Source organism: Rhipicephalus microplus, chromosome X (assembly GCF_043290135.1).
Source record: "Rhipicephalus microplus isolate Deutch F79 chromosome X, USDA_Rmic, whole genome shotgun sequence".
Lineage (NCBI taxonomy): Eukaryota > Metazoa > Arthropoda > Arachnida > Ixodida > Ixodidae > Rhipicephalus > Rhipicephalus microplus.
Genome location: NC_134710.1, coordinates 361404983 through 361421406, shown reverse-complemented (window position 1 = coordinate 361421406; position 16424 = coordinate 361404983). Strand labels below are relative to the sequence as shown.

The 16424-nt window shown below is 45.9% G+C and overlaps 1 protein-coding gene across 11 annotated transcripts in view; it reads right to left on the bottom strand.

The window, feature by feature from the left end:
- Positions 1-16424, bottom strand: part of LOC119185819 (uncharacterized) — a 150376-nt gene that overhangs the window by 130131 nt on the left and 3821 nt on the right. For 2 of the 11 annotated variants that reach the window (XM_075879894.1, XM_075879893.1), the window contains exon 1: positions 829-15113. The exons of 5 other annotated variants lie outside the window; for them this stretch is intronic. Coding sequence is in view for 1 of the 6 variants with exons in the window: in XM_075879880.1 (XP_075735995.1) it covers positions 4-9 (6 nt within the window). In the remaining 5 variants the exon portion in view is untranslated. 4 more of the 11 variants (XM_075879891.1, XM_075879881.1, XM_075879884.1 and 1 more) reach the window with 4 other exon arrangements.

Below are 16424 nucleotides of genomic sequence, written 5' to 3'. Positions count from 1 at the left end.
CACCTTCATACAAGTGTATCAACCCGCCAAGGTAGCGAGCACTGGCAGTGCACCAGTTTTTCTTGCAGCTGACGCTGATTTCCTCTACCTTCATTCGTGCACTGTCTTAAAGCGAAAGACAGTAGGATTTCTCGTGCAGGAGCATTTAAAGGTATGAAGCAGTTATTCCATATAAACTATGGGCGCATTAGACAGCAAGACTGCTGAACATGCACAACACTTCTATGACGCATTACGTGCACAGTGATGCCAAGTATCATTGAATGACTCTGCTAGGATGTATGCCGTACTCGGGCTACGTAGTATTGCAAGACACAAGCGCTTTTTTTTTTCTAAGCTTTAGTTTGTACCCACTTTTAAACACACAGAGAAATAGAAAGCTGTTTGAAATGAGGTTCAGCTTTTTCATCTTTTTTTTTCGCTCGTCTGGGCTGGATCAGCATATTGTAGTGCATACAACGCCTCTCACCAGCTACGCTATATATGTATTATTTGTTATTTTGGAAGCAACAAACACATGAGTTTACAAACACTGCTGGCCCCGATTGTTCTTTGCACAGCTGTACCCGTCACAATAAAACATACTTTTTCGGCAGTACGTACAAGTGTTACTTGTCACAAAATGTTCACTGCGAGGTAAACTTTAATTTGTTACAATGCAAAGCGATACATACCACGGCATCGTAGTCTGTATATATATAAAGACGAGAGGAAGGAATCAAAGACATGCGGAAAGTTTCGAAGAACCGCTACTCTGCGCGGCAACCGCACATAATCTAACGAGTCGAGCAGGCAATGTAGCCTTAATTACAACACACTTTCACATACCTTTGGGGCCAGGCAACGCACTGGTGGGCTGAGTCCACAATCGGTGGTTCACATTCTTCGCCACCCACCTGGCGCAGACTTCCTTCCTCCAAGGCCACGAAGAATTCGTCTTTCATTTTATCCGGCATCCCACAGTCGCGATATGCGTGAGCCAAGAATACGGCCGTGCCGGCACGCGTGCGTGGACCCCGCACATGTAATGTCGGCGTAATATTTACGTGTTTACACCTAAGTTTACACAGCGCGCACGCATTACACAGAACTACAGAGAAGACAACACCCAGCAGCGCTGCTGCACTACGCCGTTGCTCTGTTGCAACAGTCGCACAGCTGACACCAGAGAACACCTATGACAGCGAGCAAACTAAGGGGAAAAAAAGGAGTACAAAACAGCAGCGCGGTCGAGTTGTCATTCACCTCCCCTTGCTATGGTATGATATCAGAACGTCTTGTGCTGAAGCAGCCAATCCGCGTGCAGGTGCAGTTGCTAGCTCGGCACCTACTAGAATCTCAATATGCGCGTCCGTGACGATGGATGGATTGATATGGTCTTACCCTTTAAATCGGGTGGCGGCTAACGCCACCTAGCCGTAATGATTAGTGAACCAAAAACTAGATTTATCTTTTTTTTTTCTTTAAATACTGAAGTTGAGGACTGGTACTTTGCAGTGAATGGTTTAATTTTCACTCGTGCCTTGACTTTTGACACCAATCAGATAACCTCCTTTTATTTATTTCTACCCGCTTAAAGTCTATTTTGCGTAGGTCACGGGATCGATTCCCAGCTGCGTGGCTGCATTTTCGATGGAGGTGAAAATGTTGTGGGCCCATGTGCTCAGATTTGGGTGCCCTTTAAAGAACCCCAGGTGGTCGAAATTTCCGGAGCCCTCCACTACGGCGTCTCTTATAATCATATGGTGGTTTTGGGACGTAAAACCCCCCCTTATCAATCAATCAAAGTCTATTTTGCCCTCCCTGTCTATAAACCCCAGTGCTTTGAAAAACTCTGCGCCATCATTCTGAACTATAGGGTGAAGCCCTTTACAGACCATTATCAAGCGTTTGGCTGTTTCGTCCTTCTCTCCACAGGCACTGCATACCGTGGCTACCCCTTCCTATTTGGCCCGATATTTTTTGGTTCGCAATACTCCCACCCTGGCCTCAAACAGTAGAGAACAACCCCGAGTATTATCATAGATCCTTTCCTTGGCAACTTCCTGCTTAAAAGTTCGGTAGATCACTAGTGACGACTTCACAATCATGCGTTATCTCCACATGTTGGTCTCTATTTTCTTCCCCTTCTTAACCGATAGTGCCTTTTGGTTTAGCCCCCTACTGTTTTCTAAGTATATACCCGTCAATTGTCTGGTTCTCTTCCTCAATTTTGTATCGACATTCTTCATGTACAAGTAGCTGAAAACCTTCCTGGCCCAACGCTCCTCCCACATTTCTCTCAATCGCTTTTCAAATTTTATCTTGCTTCTAGCTTCCCTGCCCTCAAATGATGTCCATCCTACATCACCTTGTACTCCCTGATTTGGTGTATTCCCGTGAGCCCCTAAAGCAAGCCTACCTATTCCACGTTGCTCAATTTCTAATCTTACTTGAACTTCTGATCTCATGCACAAGACCAGATTGCCGAAAGTGGGACCAAGAACCATGACCCCTTTCCATATTCTCTCACAACATCACACAACATCATACCTCTCACAACATCATACCTATTGTAATTCCACAGTGCCCTGTTTTTCATTCCCGCTGCATTCCTCTTACCTTTAGTCGTCAAGTATGTTTTGTGTTACCTTAGGTACTCGGCCCCATTGCTTACCCATACGCCCAGATATTTGTATATATCTGTTATCTCTAGCGTCTTCACCTGTGTTCTATTCTCACTATCTTCATTGTCATTAAAAAAATGACAACATATCCTTGAGTAGATGATGGAGATTGGAGCGAAACATCCGTCCGTGTATTCGTTCTTGCTTCCGTCCGTCCGTGGGTCCATCCATGCGTCCACCCATGCGTCCATCCGCCCGTCCGCGCCTGCGTCTGTACGTGCGTCCACACGTCCATCCATGCGTCCGTTCATGCGCTCGTCCATGCATCCACCCTGCGTCCGCCCGTGCGTCCATCCGTTCGTGCAGCCATCCGTGCGACCATCCATGCATCCGTCTGTGTGTCCATTCGTCCACCTAGTCAACACTCCAAGTGCAACAATCTCGCATCTTTTCATTATATATTCCGCATATAGAAGCACCGCCATCCAGCAGACATTCCAAGGACTAAACGAGAGGTGGCACACGCACGCTTTCTTACGGCTGGCGCTTCGTGTCTACTTCCCTACTTTAACCACCTCGAGTTCATGGTATATACTCGTTCACTGTATTCATGGCACTGCGGCATAACGCTCGCTAAACCTTACTGAAACAAAGGAGGTGACGTCCTGCAAGTATAACGTAGTAACCTTTTCTTGCCAGATACTGCTCAATGTACGTGCCAATGGCTGCACCGACTTTTGGGTTTGTGTCTTCTTTTCCGGGGTGACTTCTCACGTACCTTAGCAAGCTCTAGCTCAAACAGTCTAATTAGATTTGTGTAGAGCCACACTCTTTTATTATCCTTTGTGATTACTTTCTCAATTTCTTAAGTACAAATTGCTATTTGCAATTCTGAATGAACATTTTCCTGTAGTTGCTCATCTTGCCTCTTTCCCACTTTCACTGCTCTTCCAAAACTTAGCTTGATACATTTGTGATGACTACCCAGACTTCTGGAGCCACCTTTATCTATGTGCGCTCCCCTGAGCTTATCGTACAGCCTATGTGACATCAGTGCGTAATCTATTGTCGACTGCAGCCTTCCTACCTCCCATGTTATTTGCCCTTCACACTTCTCGGTACTGTTGCCAATGATCAAATCATGTCTTTCACACATATCCATGATTATTTTGCCTGTATGGTCGGTATACCCATCGATATCTTCTATATGTGCATTCATATCTCCTAGTATAATTATCTCGCACTCTCCTCTTAACTCCTAAATGTTCTTTGATATACTCAGTACCATTGTTTGGTTTTCCTCTCTGGCCTTTGCTCCCGTCCACAAGTACACGAAACTGAGGAGTGTCATTTCCCCTGCAACTTTTCCTTTTAGCCATAAATGTTTCTTGCGCTCCTGCTTGACCCTTTGCCAGTCTGTACTTTTATGAATGAATGCTCCAATACCACCCCCCTTTCTGCTGCCTTCTGTTCTATTACGATATTCCCACGCGTAGTGCGGATTGTTAGCAGGTTGTTTCACAACCTCCTAACATGTGTTTCTACAAAACCGTATACCATCGGCCTCTCCTCCTTTAGCTGTTCTTCAATCTCTTCCCATTTCAGCCTGTTCCTGCCACCCTGCATATTAATATACCCTATGTCTGAATTCGCTCGGCGCTCGTGGCTATACGTCTATTTCTGCCCCGGACTCTACCTATGTTAGATACTGGTGCCACTTTGGAATCGTATCTCTCCATACCACCTGTCAAAGAGTCTCCCTGGTTGTTTTCCTTGTTACTAGCTATCCTGCAACCCGAAGGGCCCGCGTGCCCCCAACAAAGCTACTGCGCGTCCTGCAAGTCGCCAGCCCACCTCATGACCTAGCCGCCCATCTAAGTGAATTCTGTCTCGTTGAAAACCATGTCACCTATGCACCTCTCTGTTTATTTCCACCACCTAAAAGCCTTTCTCTCGACTCATCTGTCGACTTTCTCTCATCCCGAGGAAACCATAATAAACGCGCCCTCTAGCGGTAATCTGGCACGTGAGGCGAGACTCGCTGGTTTTGCTGGGAAGCACAGCGATTGGGATGGCCGGAGAGAACCACGCTGGGCGCCCGCAATCTCGGAGGCCATGATTATACTATAGACCCATTCCATGTTTGTAAACATGGTAGGCGCCGAGTGACGTCACGGCGCGTTAGCTCAGCCCAGTCGTTCCAGCTGAAAGTGCGCCAACAGCCACTATGAACACGTGACGACGAGCGGAGCAGGTACGCACGCTGCCTTCGAGGAGAGCGCATCACGACGCCTGTCTCATGTTTACAAGCTGCGGCCGAAACGGAGGAAGTTGCTTCACTGTAGAGGGGTTCTGAAATGAACATATGAGCTGTGTTGACCAGTAGCTCTAGCTTTGAGAACCTCATCAAACATATAAGGTCCCTTAACTGGGGAAATGTAGCTCATTTGCGAAATATCATCGTCGTTGCTACAACCACGTCACACGTGCACACTTTAATTTGTACTAATTCAAGGAGAGACCCAGTTGTGCAAGACTCTAGAATACAATGCAAATGCGCAGTGTAAAATTACGTGGTCATGAATTGTTACGGTAAATCCACGCATATAATAAATGTGCCAGAGAAGTTATTGCAAATGACCACATTGACCTCGGTGATATTTTCATCCGCAACACGCTTGCGATAATGCCTTAATAATATGCTTTGGACAAGGTGGTTAGGTACTTGTAAGGTCCACGGCTCAATTCGTATACGTCCAAGTTGACGCCGCGAATTGCGTACGAGCGGGCAAGTTTCTTGCCTGATGTGTTTCTGTGAAATCACAAAGATGTCAAAATATAGTGAAGCGCACCAGAGCCAGAACAGGGCACTTGTGTCAGGTGTGTCATCCCAGCTGCATAATATCGTAAAAAAACATAGTCTAAGTTATCCCTTCGTTCGCTGCTACTTTAATGAATTGTACCCACGCAGAAAGAAACACATGCTCGATCGTGGGCTCGATGACCGAGTGACACCTTTAGTTCTCGTCAGGATACCATTTCGACGTGTTGAAGACTTTTGCAGTTATATTCACTGTAGGAAGACGTGGGGCGTTCGGTTTCCTACATATTTCATTTATCCCTGCTCTGGCATGGACGTCCATAGACGCTGTCGTTTTTGCTGGCGTCTTGTTCTCTCGTGCTGGATCGAACACGCGTAGCGGCTGTGGCACAACTTCTTCGTGTTCCCCGAGACACTGATGGCTTGCCATAGCCCCCTCCCTACTCTAGCGAGGAAGCCCGTGCGCGAATGAGCGAACCCTATAAGCAATTAAGGTGTAGGTTCGGCAATTGAGAAGCGCGTTCGTCTAGTTTTCGCGGATGGCTTGTAGTCTTCGAGGACGGCGTCAGTGTCGAGGAAAGCCGACTTTATGCGGTCAATGTAGACACTGTCTTCGGATGCATTAAGCAACAGAACGAAATGCTTCGGCAACGCTTGACGACCGTAAAGGTTCCGTCGTAAGGAGATTGCAGCGGTGGTCTGATGTCGTCATATCGTATGAAGACGCGGGTGCAGTCGCGGAGCCAACGACTGACGAATATTGGGCGTGAGTGTTGACGTGCAGGAATAGGGAACACATCTTTCACGGCAATCCTGAGGCGACTGGCATAATCAGCTACGTCCTATGGTGATACCGGTGACGTGTCAAAAAACTGTCCAGGAAGCCTTAGGGTAGTGCCGAATACGAGCTCAGCTGAGGAGCAGGACGCGTTAGTACGTATCGTGCTGCGCAGGGCGAGGAGTACGAGTGGTAGTCGCTCCGTCCAGGGTAGCGGCTTATGCACATGTAGCGGCTTATCCACACAGTAATGAGTACACGGGTGAATTACTCTGCCGTGATGTTGGTGAGGGGTAGTGCCTTAGGCCACCGCGTGAAGCGGTCTACGCAAATTAGCATATACCGGCTGTTTTGAGATAGGGGAAAAGGGCCTACGAGGTCCAGGTGCACGTGACTGAACTGCGAGTCAGGAGGCGTGAAGGTACCGAGTGGGCTGACTGTATTGTGCTGGGCTTTGGTTAGCTGGCACTTGAGACAAGCACGTGTCCAGCGGCGGATGTCCATGTTCATTCGAGGCCATAGATATCGTCCTGTGATGAGGCGGTGAGTCACGCGTATACCGGAATGTGACAAGGAATGCAAGGCGTTGAAGACTCTGCAGTGAAATGGTGCTCGAACGTAAGGGTGAAGACAACCGGTAGAGATGTCGCAAACGAGAGAAATCTTGCAGTCTGGAAGTTGGACATCTTGTAAATCGAGGAAATTCTCTTTGAGTCGCAACACCTGAAGCTCGCTGTCGTCCTGCTGTGCAGTAGCTATGGCTGCAAACTCGACTGGTGGGCGCTCATTTACAGTTACGTTGATTTCTATTCAGGAAAGCGCGTCATCAACGGAGTTGTCTTTGCCACTGATGTGCCGGATATCACTCGTGAACTCGAATATGTAGGCAATGGGCGGATCTCACCTGGGGTATGGGCGGATCTCACCCCTTCGTATTTGGCCCGATATGTCTTGGTTCACAATACTCCCGTCCTGGCCTCAAACAGTAGAGAACTACCCTGAGTATTATCATAGATCCTTTCCTTACCAATTTCCTGCTTAAAAGTTCGATAGATCTCTAGTGCGGACATCTTAATCATGCAGATTCTCCACATATCGGTCTCAGCTTGATTCACCTTCTTCTTAACCGATAAGTATTTTTGGTTTGGCCCCCATCTGTTTTCTGAGTATTTACCAGTCAATTTTCTGGTTCACTTCCTCCATTTTGTATCGATATTCTTCATTTACAAGTAGCTGAATACCTTCCTAGCCCAACGCTCCTCCCCCATTTCTCTCTATCGCTTCTCAAATTTTATCTTGCTGCTAGCTTCCCTGCCCTCAAATTATGTCCATCCCATATCACCTTGTACTCCCTGATTTGGTGTATTCCCGTGAGCTCCTAAAGCAAGCCTACCTATTCCACGTTGCTTAACTTCTAATCTTGCTTGAACTTCTGATCTCATGCACAAGACCGCATTGCCGAACGTATGACCAGGAACCATGACCCCTTTCCGTATTCCTCTCACAACATCATACCTATTGTAATTCCACAGTGCCCTATTTTTCATCACTTCTGTGTTCATGTTACCTTTAGTTGTTACGTATATTTCGTGTTGCCTCAGATACTCGGTCCCATTGGTTATCCATACACCCTGATATTTGTATTAATCTGTTATCTCTAGCGTGACCTCCTGTATGCTAAGCTCACTACATTTATTACGATTAAAAATCATTACTGCTGGTTTTTCCTTAGTGAATCTGAAATCTAACCTATCTCCCTCATTACCGCAGATGCCCATCAATCTTTGCAAATCTTCCTTGTTGTCGGCCATTAGCACTATATCATCTGCGTACATCAATGCTCGTAGTGGCTGTTCGATGAGATTTCCTTGTTTGACGAAAGAGAGGTTTCCTTGTTTGACGAAAGAGAGAGACGAAAGAGAAAGTCAAGTCCACTTCCTTTTGATTTGGCCTCTAATTCTTGTAGGTACATCTATAATAACTAGGGTGAATGAGGACTCCCCTGCCTAAGCCCCAGTTTTACCTCTGTGGGCTTGGATACCTCTTTTCCCACTTTATTACTACCTTGTTACTTTTATAGATATCCTCTGAAAGATTAGTGACTCCATCTATCACACCTAGTGTGTTCCGTATTCCCCACAAGTCCTCTTGAACCACGCAATTGTACGCTCCCTTGATATCCAAAAATGCTGAAGACAGGGGCCTGTGCTCCTTTTCTGCTATTTGGATGCACTGCGTCAGTGAGAACAGATTGTCTTCCAACCTCCTGTGTTTCCGAAACCTATTATGCAGTACCCCCAGCACCCCCTCATCCTCTATGCATGCCTGCAGTTTTTCCTTTATAATCTTCCTCGCCGGCCTGTAGACCACTAATGTCACTGTTATAGGATGCTAGTTGTTTATGCCAGCTTTGTCCCCCTTTCCTTTAGAGATCATGCTCATCCTGCTAAGTTTCCATCCGTCGGGGACTTCACCATTGATTATTGTTTTGCTCACTGCTTCTCTCAAAGTCAGTTTAGACTTCGAACCCAATGTCTTTATCAGCATAAGTGGAATGCCATCTGGGCCTGCTGATGTACTACTAGAAACCCTCTTCCCAGCCCTTTCCCATTCTCGTGAAAATGGAGCCATTGTGCCACTTGATCCATCCTTGTATATTGTGGTGCATAAGGCACTTCTTTGTTGAAATTTTTCTGTCACCCTTGTTTTTATATAATAAATAGCTTCGTCCCCTTCTAGCCTAGCACATTAAGCTGTAGTTACAAACCTCTGTTCTAGGCTTGTCTCATTTCTTAGGGAGTTTAGATGGTTCCAAAATTTTGCAGCTGCCTTTCTATCCTTTTTATGTACTTCTGCCGACCACTGAGCCCCCTTTCTTCTAATCTGTTCATTGATCAAAGGGGATGCTTCCCATCTACAGCTTATAAAGATGTCCCATTTTCTTTCAACATCGTCTGTCGGTTCACCCCGCTGCTTAGCATGTCTGTGTTCTCTAGAAGCTTTCTGACATTTTGCTATGGCTCTCTTAACTTCCTCATCCCACCAACTCTTGGGTTTGTGTCCTCTTTTCCGAAGTGACTTGTCACGTGCCTTATCAAGCTCTATCTCAAAAAGTCTAATTAGATTCGTGTTGTCCACACTGTTTTATTATCCTCAGTGATTACTTTTTTTCAATTTGTGTAGTAGCTATTTATATTTGCCTTTATGAATTAAAATTATCCTGTAGTTGCTCATCTTGTCTCCTTCCCACTTTCTTTATCTTCCAAAACTTAGCTTGATACGTTTGTGATCACTACCAAGACTTCTGGAGCCAAATTCATCTATGTGCATTCCCCTGAGCCTATCATACATCCTATGTGACATCAGGCATAATATATCGTTGACTGCAGCCTTCCTACCTCCCATGTTATTTGCCCTTCACACTTCTCAGTACTGCCGCAAATGATCAAATCGTGCCTTTCACACGTATTCATGATCATTTTTTCTGTTGGGCCAGTATACCCATCTATATCTTCTATGTGCGCATTCATATCTCCTAGTATATTTATCTCGCACTCTCCTCCTAATTCCTCAAGGTCATTTGATATACACTCTACCATTGCCTGGTTTTTCTCTCTGGCCTTTGCTCCTGTCCGCAAGTACACCGAACCAAGGAGTGTCATCTGCCCAGCTACTTTCCCTCTTAACCATAAATGTTTCATGCATCCCTGCTTGACTCTTTGCCGATCCATAATTTTATGTATGAAAGCACCAATTCCACCCCCCTTTTTTCTGCCTTCTTTTCTATTGCAATATTTCCATACGTATTCAGGTTTGCAAGGTGGTTGTTCCGAGTCCCGAAGATGTGTCTCCACAACCCCATATACCATCAGCTACTCCCGCCTCAACTGCACTCCTATCTCTTCCCACTTTACCTATTCCTGCCACCCTGCATGTTAATACAGCCTATGTCTGACTTAGCTCGGCCCTTGTGCTCACGTCAATTTCTTCTCCCACGGACTCCGTGTGGTTTGAATATTTGTGCCCCTTTAGAACCGCCTTTGGCTACACTGTTGGCCTCAGGGCTCTGGGTCCCCCTAAAGAAGCTGTGGCTTGACGACCCATCCCATTACCAACCCTTCTACCGATCGCACCACTGTAGTGAATGCCATCTTGTGCAAAGGGGCGAGCGCCGGGCTCGTACACGTCTTGGTTCACTTACATTACGCTGCATCTGAGTTGCCGGCTCACCCTCGATCACACAGTTGGCCTCCACTACCCTCCTTTCAATCTCACGAGACTGGCCCCATACCTCTGGGACTGTGCAATGGTCACATGCACACTCCCAGAGGCTTCTCGGAGCTTTCGCATCCCATCGTCTAACTGTCTCTGAAGGTTATGACCCTTGCCCTTCAGCACATCATTGAGTCCAGCATGTATAATGACGAGATTTTCGCCCTCTGTGCTGTCCTCCACAACCTCCTGAGCTTTGGCCAGTGCATCCACCATGCTCTTCCCTGACTGGGCCTCCCCCCTCACTCTCCCATCTTCCTTCAATGTCGTGAAGACGGACGTGTAAATCGATGAAGCTCACTCTACCAGTCCCGGCCTGGGTGGAGCTGCCGGATTGATTGGCGGGTCTTTCGGCACCACTTTCTTTCTTCTCAGGATCTCAATAAAGTTCATACTTACTCACTCACCGCTGCACGCGCGGCTGCACCAAGCCAGCACCGTCAGCGTAGGAGGTGGAGGAAAATTGTGGACCAGTCCTGCACCTCTTCTGCACCTTTCTAAACGAATGGCAGGGTTCAGAGGTCGTGAACGTTAGTAGATCCTGGAGTTTGTCGATGCTGCACCACAGAAACGAATGACAAGGTGCAGCACCTCGTGAACTGGTTAGCGCAGTGCAGGCGAATTGAACAAACCTGATATCAAAACCGAAACAGCGTAATTCGATGTTAATAAATTGTGACAATAAAAAGACGCACTTTTAAAACCTAACTGTTTTTCTCAATGAAATTTTGATAAATACGTACATTTTGCGCATCGTTACGCACTTTTTTAGAGTTTTCTAACTGGCAGCGTCTTCTGCACCGCGCGGTGCAGCAGCCAGCCCAAGGAGGTTCTATAGAACCTCTGGAGTGGCAGTTCCGGCCACCGCCAACGAGAGTAGAGTGTACTAGAACTGTGTAGTGTGCTCTCTGCCTATTCTGTGCAGGTGGCACTCTGAAGCCGGATATGTTGTCGGGAAAAGGAGCCGCTATGGGCGCTGCTGCAGTTTCCTCTTGAAGCGTCACCGGTCTCGTGCGTGCATGGTCGTCAGTCTCGTGTGTGCGCTCCGATCCTTCTGCCACTGTCTTGCTCCACACGTGCTCATCGTGACTTCAAGTCGACTGGTTCTTCGTGTTGTGTTATAGAAATGTGTCGTGAATTGCATCAATAACAACCGCAGTATTCGTTTTGCGCCGCTGTCCTGTACTAAAGGTACGCTAACCAAATATGCCTACTGTGCGGCACAATCACTGCTTTGCGCCGGGGTGCCGGACCGGTTACAGCCGCGTGAAAGGCGTGCCAAAGGTGTCCCTTTTCAACGTTCCTCAAGACGAAGCAAGAAGAAAACAGTGGGAGAAAAACCTGCACCGCGACGATAAGAAGCTTGACGACAAGTGCGCAGTGTGCGAATTGCATTTTGAGCCGCATTTCGTCATCAGAGAATGCATCCATACCATTGACGGCAAAGAAGCACGTATTCCTAGCGGGAGACCGACGTTGTCAGAAGACGCTGTTCCCACGATCCTTCCGAACCTCCCCGCGTACCTAAGCAAAAGGACTCCCAAACCCAGGAACAAAAGAAAGGTAAAACAGGAAGACCAAACGACTAGCAGCAAAAAAAATTCGAACCGTGGCAGATGCGCCGTCCACCGAAAATGAACCAAACAGCCAGTCACGACCTAAGGACGCAGAAACATTTTGTGCTAGCGAAGGAACTCAAGGAACAGCCAGCTCAAATTAGGTACGGGAGAATTTGAACTTCTTACTGCACCTAAAAGCTCCTGAGTGCTGGACGAAACATTGCTTCCCTAACCTGGATGGGGTACTTTATTGCACTTCGACGTTGTGCGAAGAAGCAACTGTGGTGTCTGAAAAAGTTGTCATATTTTTCCTCAACATGCCTCATGTTGCCCACTCAAAAGTGTACATGAGGGGAAGACTTGTTGCAGAACAATCTTTGAGTTCACAAAATGAAGCAGAAAGCCTGCTCCGAATAGCAGATGCCTTTGAACTTTGTGTGGGAGCCCTGAATGGAGCAGATTACCCTCATAGTTTTTTGACAACAGGAATCAGGAGTCAGCTGACGCTTAGGCAAGGGACGTACTTAAGTTCCAAGTGTCTTGGCAAAGTAGAGAAAAAAGGTAAGAACTGCATGTCATTATTTCGTGAGATTTGATGGAAGCTCATTTATATCTGAACTGGTTTTTTGAAAATGACATTTTAACTGAAGTGCTTTTTTTGCTTGTAGGAGATCAGTGCATCCGATGCAAATACTTGCGCAAGGTACTGCTGAACAGAAGATGGAGAATTCAACATGCACCTTCCAGGCCACTTCGAACAGTAGCTCAAAGGCTGAACCACGTGGCGCAACACAACAGACGTCTTCGCTCACAAATTGCTGTAATGACAAAAGACATTGACAAGATGAAAGCAGCAAATGCTTCACTGAGTGAAGAAATTGTTAATGATCGCATTTCAAAACTACCTCCAACGCAGCGGGAAACCGTAAGGCCATGCTTTGCGGCTGCAAGAGTAAAGAAAAAAGGCGTTCGATACAGCAAGATGTGGATTTTAGGGTGTATCATTATGAAGATGAAAAGCTCCCGACTGTACAACCATATCCGGGATAATGACATACTGGCACTTCCAAGCAATTTTACGTTAAAGCGCTACATGGCTACTTACAGGTCGGCATTCGGGTTTAGCAAGAAGGTGTTGGAGCAGCTGAAGGACAAGACCCGGAATATGGACGCTTTCAAAAGGCACGGCGGCCTGCTCGTAGACGAGCTTAAGCTTTCAGAGCACGTTAGTGTGAAAGCATCCGGCCACATTGAAGGCTCCGTCGATTTAGGAGAATTTTCTTCGGCTGCAGACAAGGGTGTGAAATCGGACCATGGCATGGTCCGATTTCGTTCGTGTCATTTGTAGGAAAGTGGACTCAAGTAATTGGCACGTTTGCTACGCGTGGAAACATAAAGGGTGACTTGTTGGCTCAGGTTATGATAGAAGCTGCTATCCTGGCAGAGAACCGTGCACTTTATGTAGATTTCATTACTTGTGACGGTGCTGCATGGAATCGGCGCATGTGGAGGCTGTTAGGTGTTTATGAAACGGCAAACGCTGTGAAGTGCAAAGTGAAACATCCTGTGGATGACAGTTGCAACTTCCACATAACATCCGACTTTCCTCATCTCATCAAATGCTTGAGAAACAGTCTGCTGAAGTGCCCATTCAACACACCAGATGGACATGTAAGTAGTAACACAGCTATTTGGCCTAGTAGGAAACAATTCATCCTTAAGAAGTGCGAAGGAAACTGGCCTCTGTGTAAGTCATTCTTCCATTTCCATATCAGACAAAGAGATATCACTATTATTTGCTATGTTGTCACTGTCTAGCCATTTCACGTGTATCACTAAGTGATTTGTTCACGTACCTTGCTCAGTTCTGTTAGGATAAGAAGTCTGAGTTTTCGTAAATTACATTATAATTGTTAGAAAGCGCCCATTCTGCGTGTATCTCGTCTTTGGCCATATGTTTCCTTCGCGCTACTTAATGGTGACATGTAAGTGAGTGTTATGTTCACCTTTAGAAAAAATTCTGGCAGTGAGTTTAGTTACAATCAGTTTTTATGATGATGTAGTCACATATGTTTGTTTACTTAGCTTGTCCACATTTTCTCTTTCATGTTTCACTTGAATCCATCCGACGGGCTTTTAGTATTGACTGCAGTAGTGCGACACTTAAGGCCATGCCAGGCATTACAAAATACCATCTGCAACCGAATGCTTTCGAAAACATGAGAGCTGCATTGGAATTTCAACTCTTTGGGTAAAATGGGCTGCAAGCTCTTCAACTCTACAAGGCAGAAATTGAGGAAAGAACTGGAAGCATCACAGCTACACAAGAATTTTTCAGGTATGCAGAGATCTATTGAGCACAAGCTAGCCAGTATTTGACAAAGTATTTCTGGAAAAAATATATATATAATTTGTCTAATATTATGCACACATCAGTTTAAAACTTAATGACAAAACATCTGTTGTAGTAAATGCTCCCAAAGTAAATGTTGTCATTGGCACGTCTCTCTCTCTCTCTCTCTCTCTTTGCAGGAGGATTAACAACTTGGTAGCAGCCATGACTTCGCGGTTCCCGTCTAAAGCTTTGCGGCTAGACTCATCTTCCAGTGATACTATTACTGACTTTTTGAAATATTTGACCGCTTGGGAGCAGCATGCAGGTGGAGCCGGAGAATTTATTAGCGAGTCAACAGCCACAGGTTTGCGGGTGACGCTGTCGAGCACGCTTGAACTTTTGTCATGCCTGACCAAGACAGGATATAAATATATCATGACGTCGCGACTTAGTCAAGACCCTTTCGATAACTTGTTCAGCATAGTACGCCAATCTTCTGGGTGCAACGACAACCCTATACGCCAACTCAGTTTCTTATAACCATGAATTGTATGTCATTTTACAGCTTAGTGAAGACTGTAAGGCATGCGAATGCAGACCCATGTGCCTTAAGTGCACTACTGGAAACTGAAGAACGTTGCATTACTCAGAATACAGTGAGCACCCTTTGGGATAGCCCCGCTGCGGTGGTCTAGTGGCTAAGGTACTCGGCTGCTGACCCGCAGGTCGCGGGTTCAAATCCCGGCTGCGGCGGCTGCATTTCCGATGGAGGCGGAAATGTCGAGGCCCGTGTGCTCAGATTTGGGTGCACGTTAAAGAACCCCAGGTAGTCAAAATTTCTGGAGCCCTCCACTACGGCGTCTCTCATAATCATATGGTGGTTTTGGGACGTTAAACCCCACAAATCAATCAACCCTTTGGGATAGAGTTGACAGCTTCATTGATGCAGGAGATTTGCCTGCAGCAGAGACAGCCTTGTCATCATCTCGCGATCACAACCAGCTTGTGGAAAGGAGTGATTCACGACTTATATACTATGTATCTGGCTATGCCGCTCGCAAGTGCCTAAATAAGACAAATTGTAACCTTTGCATGCAAGCCTTGACATTGTCGTCCACTGCAGAAAGTTCTGACGTTGCCTCATATACAGGACAGAAAGACAAGGGATAGCTTCTTTACCCTACCAGTACATTCTTCAAGTTTGTGAAAATGCTCGAAAACTTGTTCGCGGAGTGTTTCAGCAGGCAAGAACTGCATGCTGACAGTATAATTGATATACTTGCCCTACTGAGGTCCAGGTGCACTAGCACCATTGGTTGTCCTGAACATGCCGCTGAACTTACAAGGAAGGTTGTCGGCTTCTATATTACTACACGGCTGCATTTTTTTTTTTGTGAAGGGAATCAGCTCAGAACAGTGAAGCCGAAGAGAAGCAGCTAAGCATTGAAAAATAAGCAAAAATGTATGAACCAATTATGCAGTCTGCAGAGTATTCTCTCTAATGTTGTACTCTCAAATCAAGCTCTGTACTTGTTCTCCCCCAATAAGTAGGTGGGGCCAGATCTAAAGAGCTCCAGAGGTGTGATCTGAATCAGGCCCAGCTGCAACGCAACACTGATAGGTAAAGAGGAGGAAAGAACAGAAGGCATCACACTTGTGACTTTCAAAAACATATTTCTTGATTACCATAAACACGCATTTTATGTTCTTGAATTTGGCCTCGGTGTATGCTTATTCATGCTTTGAAGTGCCTTGTATTCGGTTAGTAAAATGTGACTAATGCAAACGAAATGTATAGATATGTTTTTGTTATGTGAATGGGTGAACGAAAGGTTCCCATTATGTGAATGTGTTGAACGAAAAGTTGACATTATTTGATGCCTCACCATTTTCTAACAAATAAATTTATAATATTTCTGGGGACTAAACAGTTCTTTAAGTTTTATTTCGTTTGGTGGATGTTTTGGGCGTAATTTTTATGTCAGTGCTGCCCTAAGTGCACAATGTAAAAGTCAGAGTTGAAAATAAAGTGTTTTTGAGTTTACATAAAGCA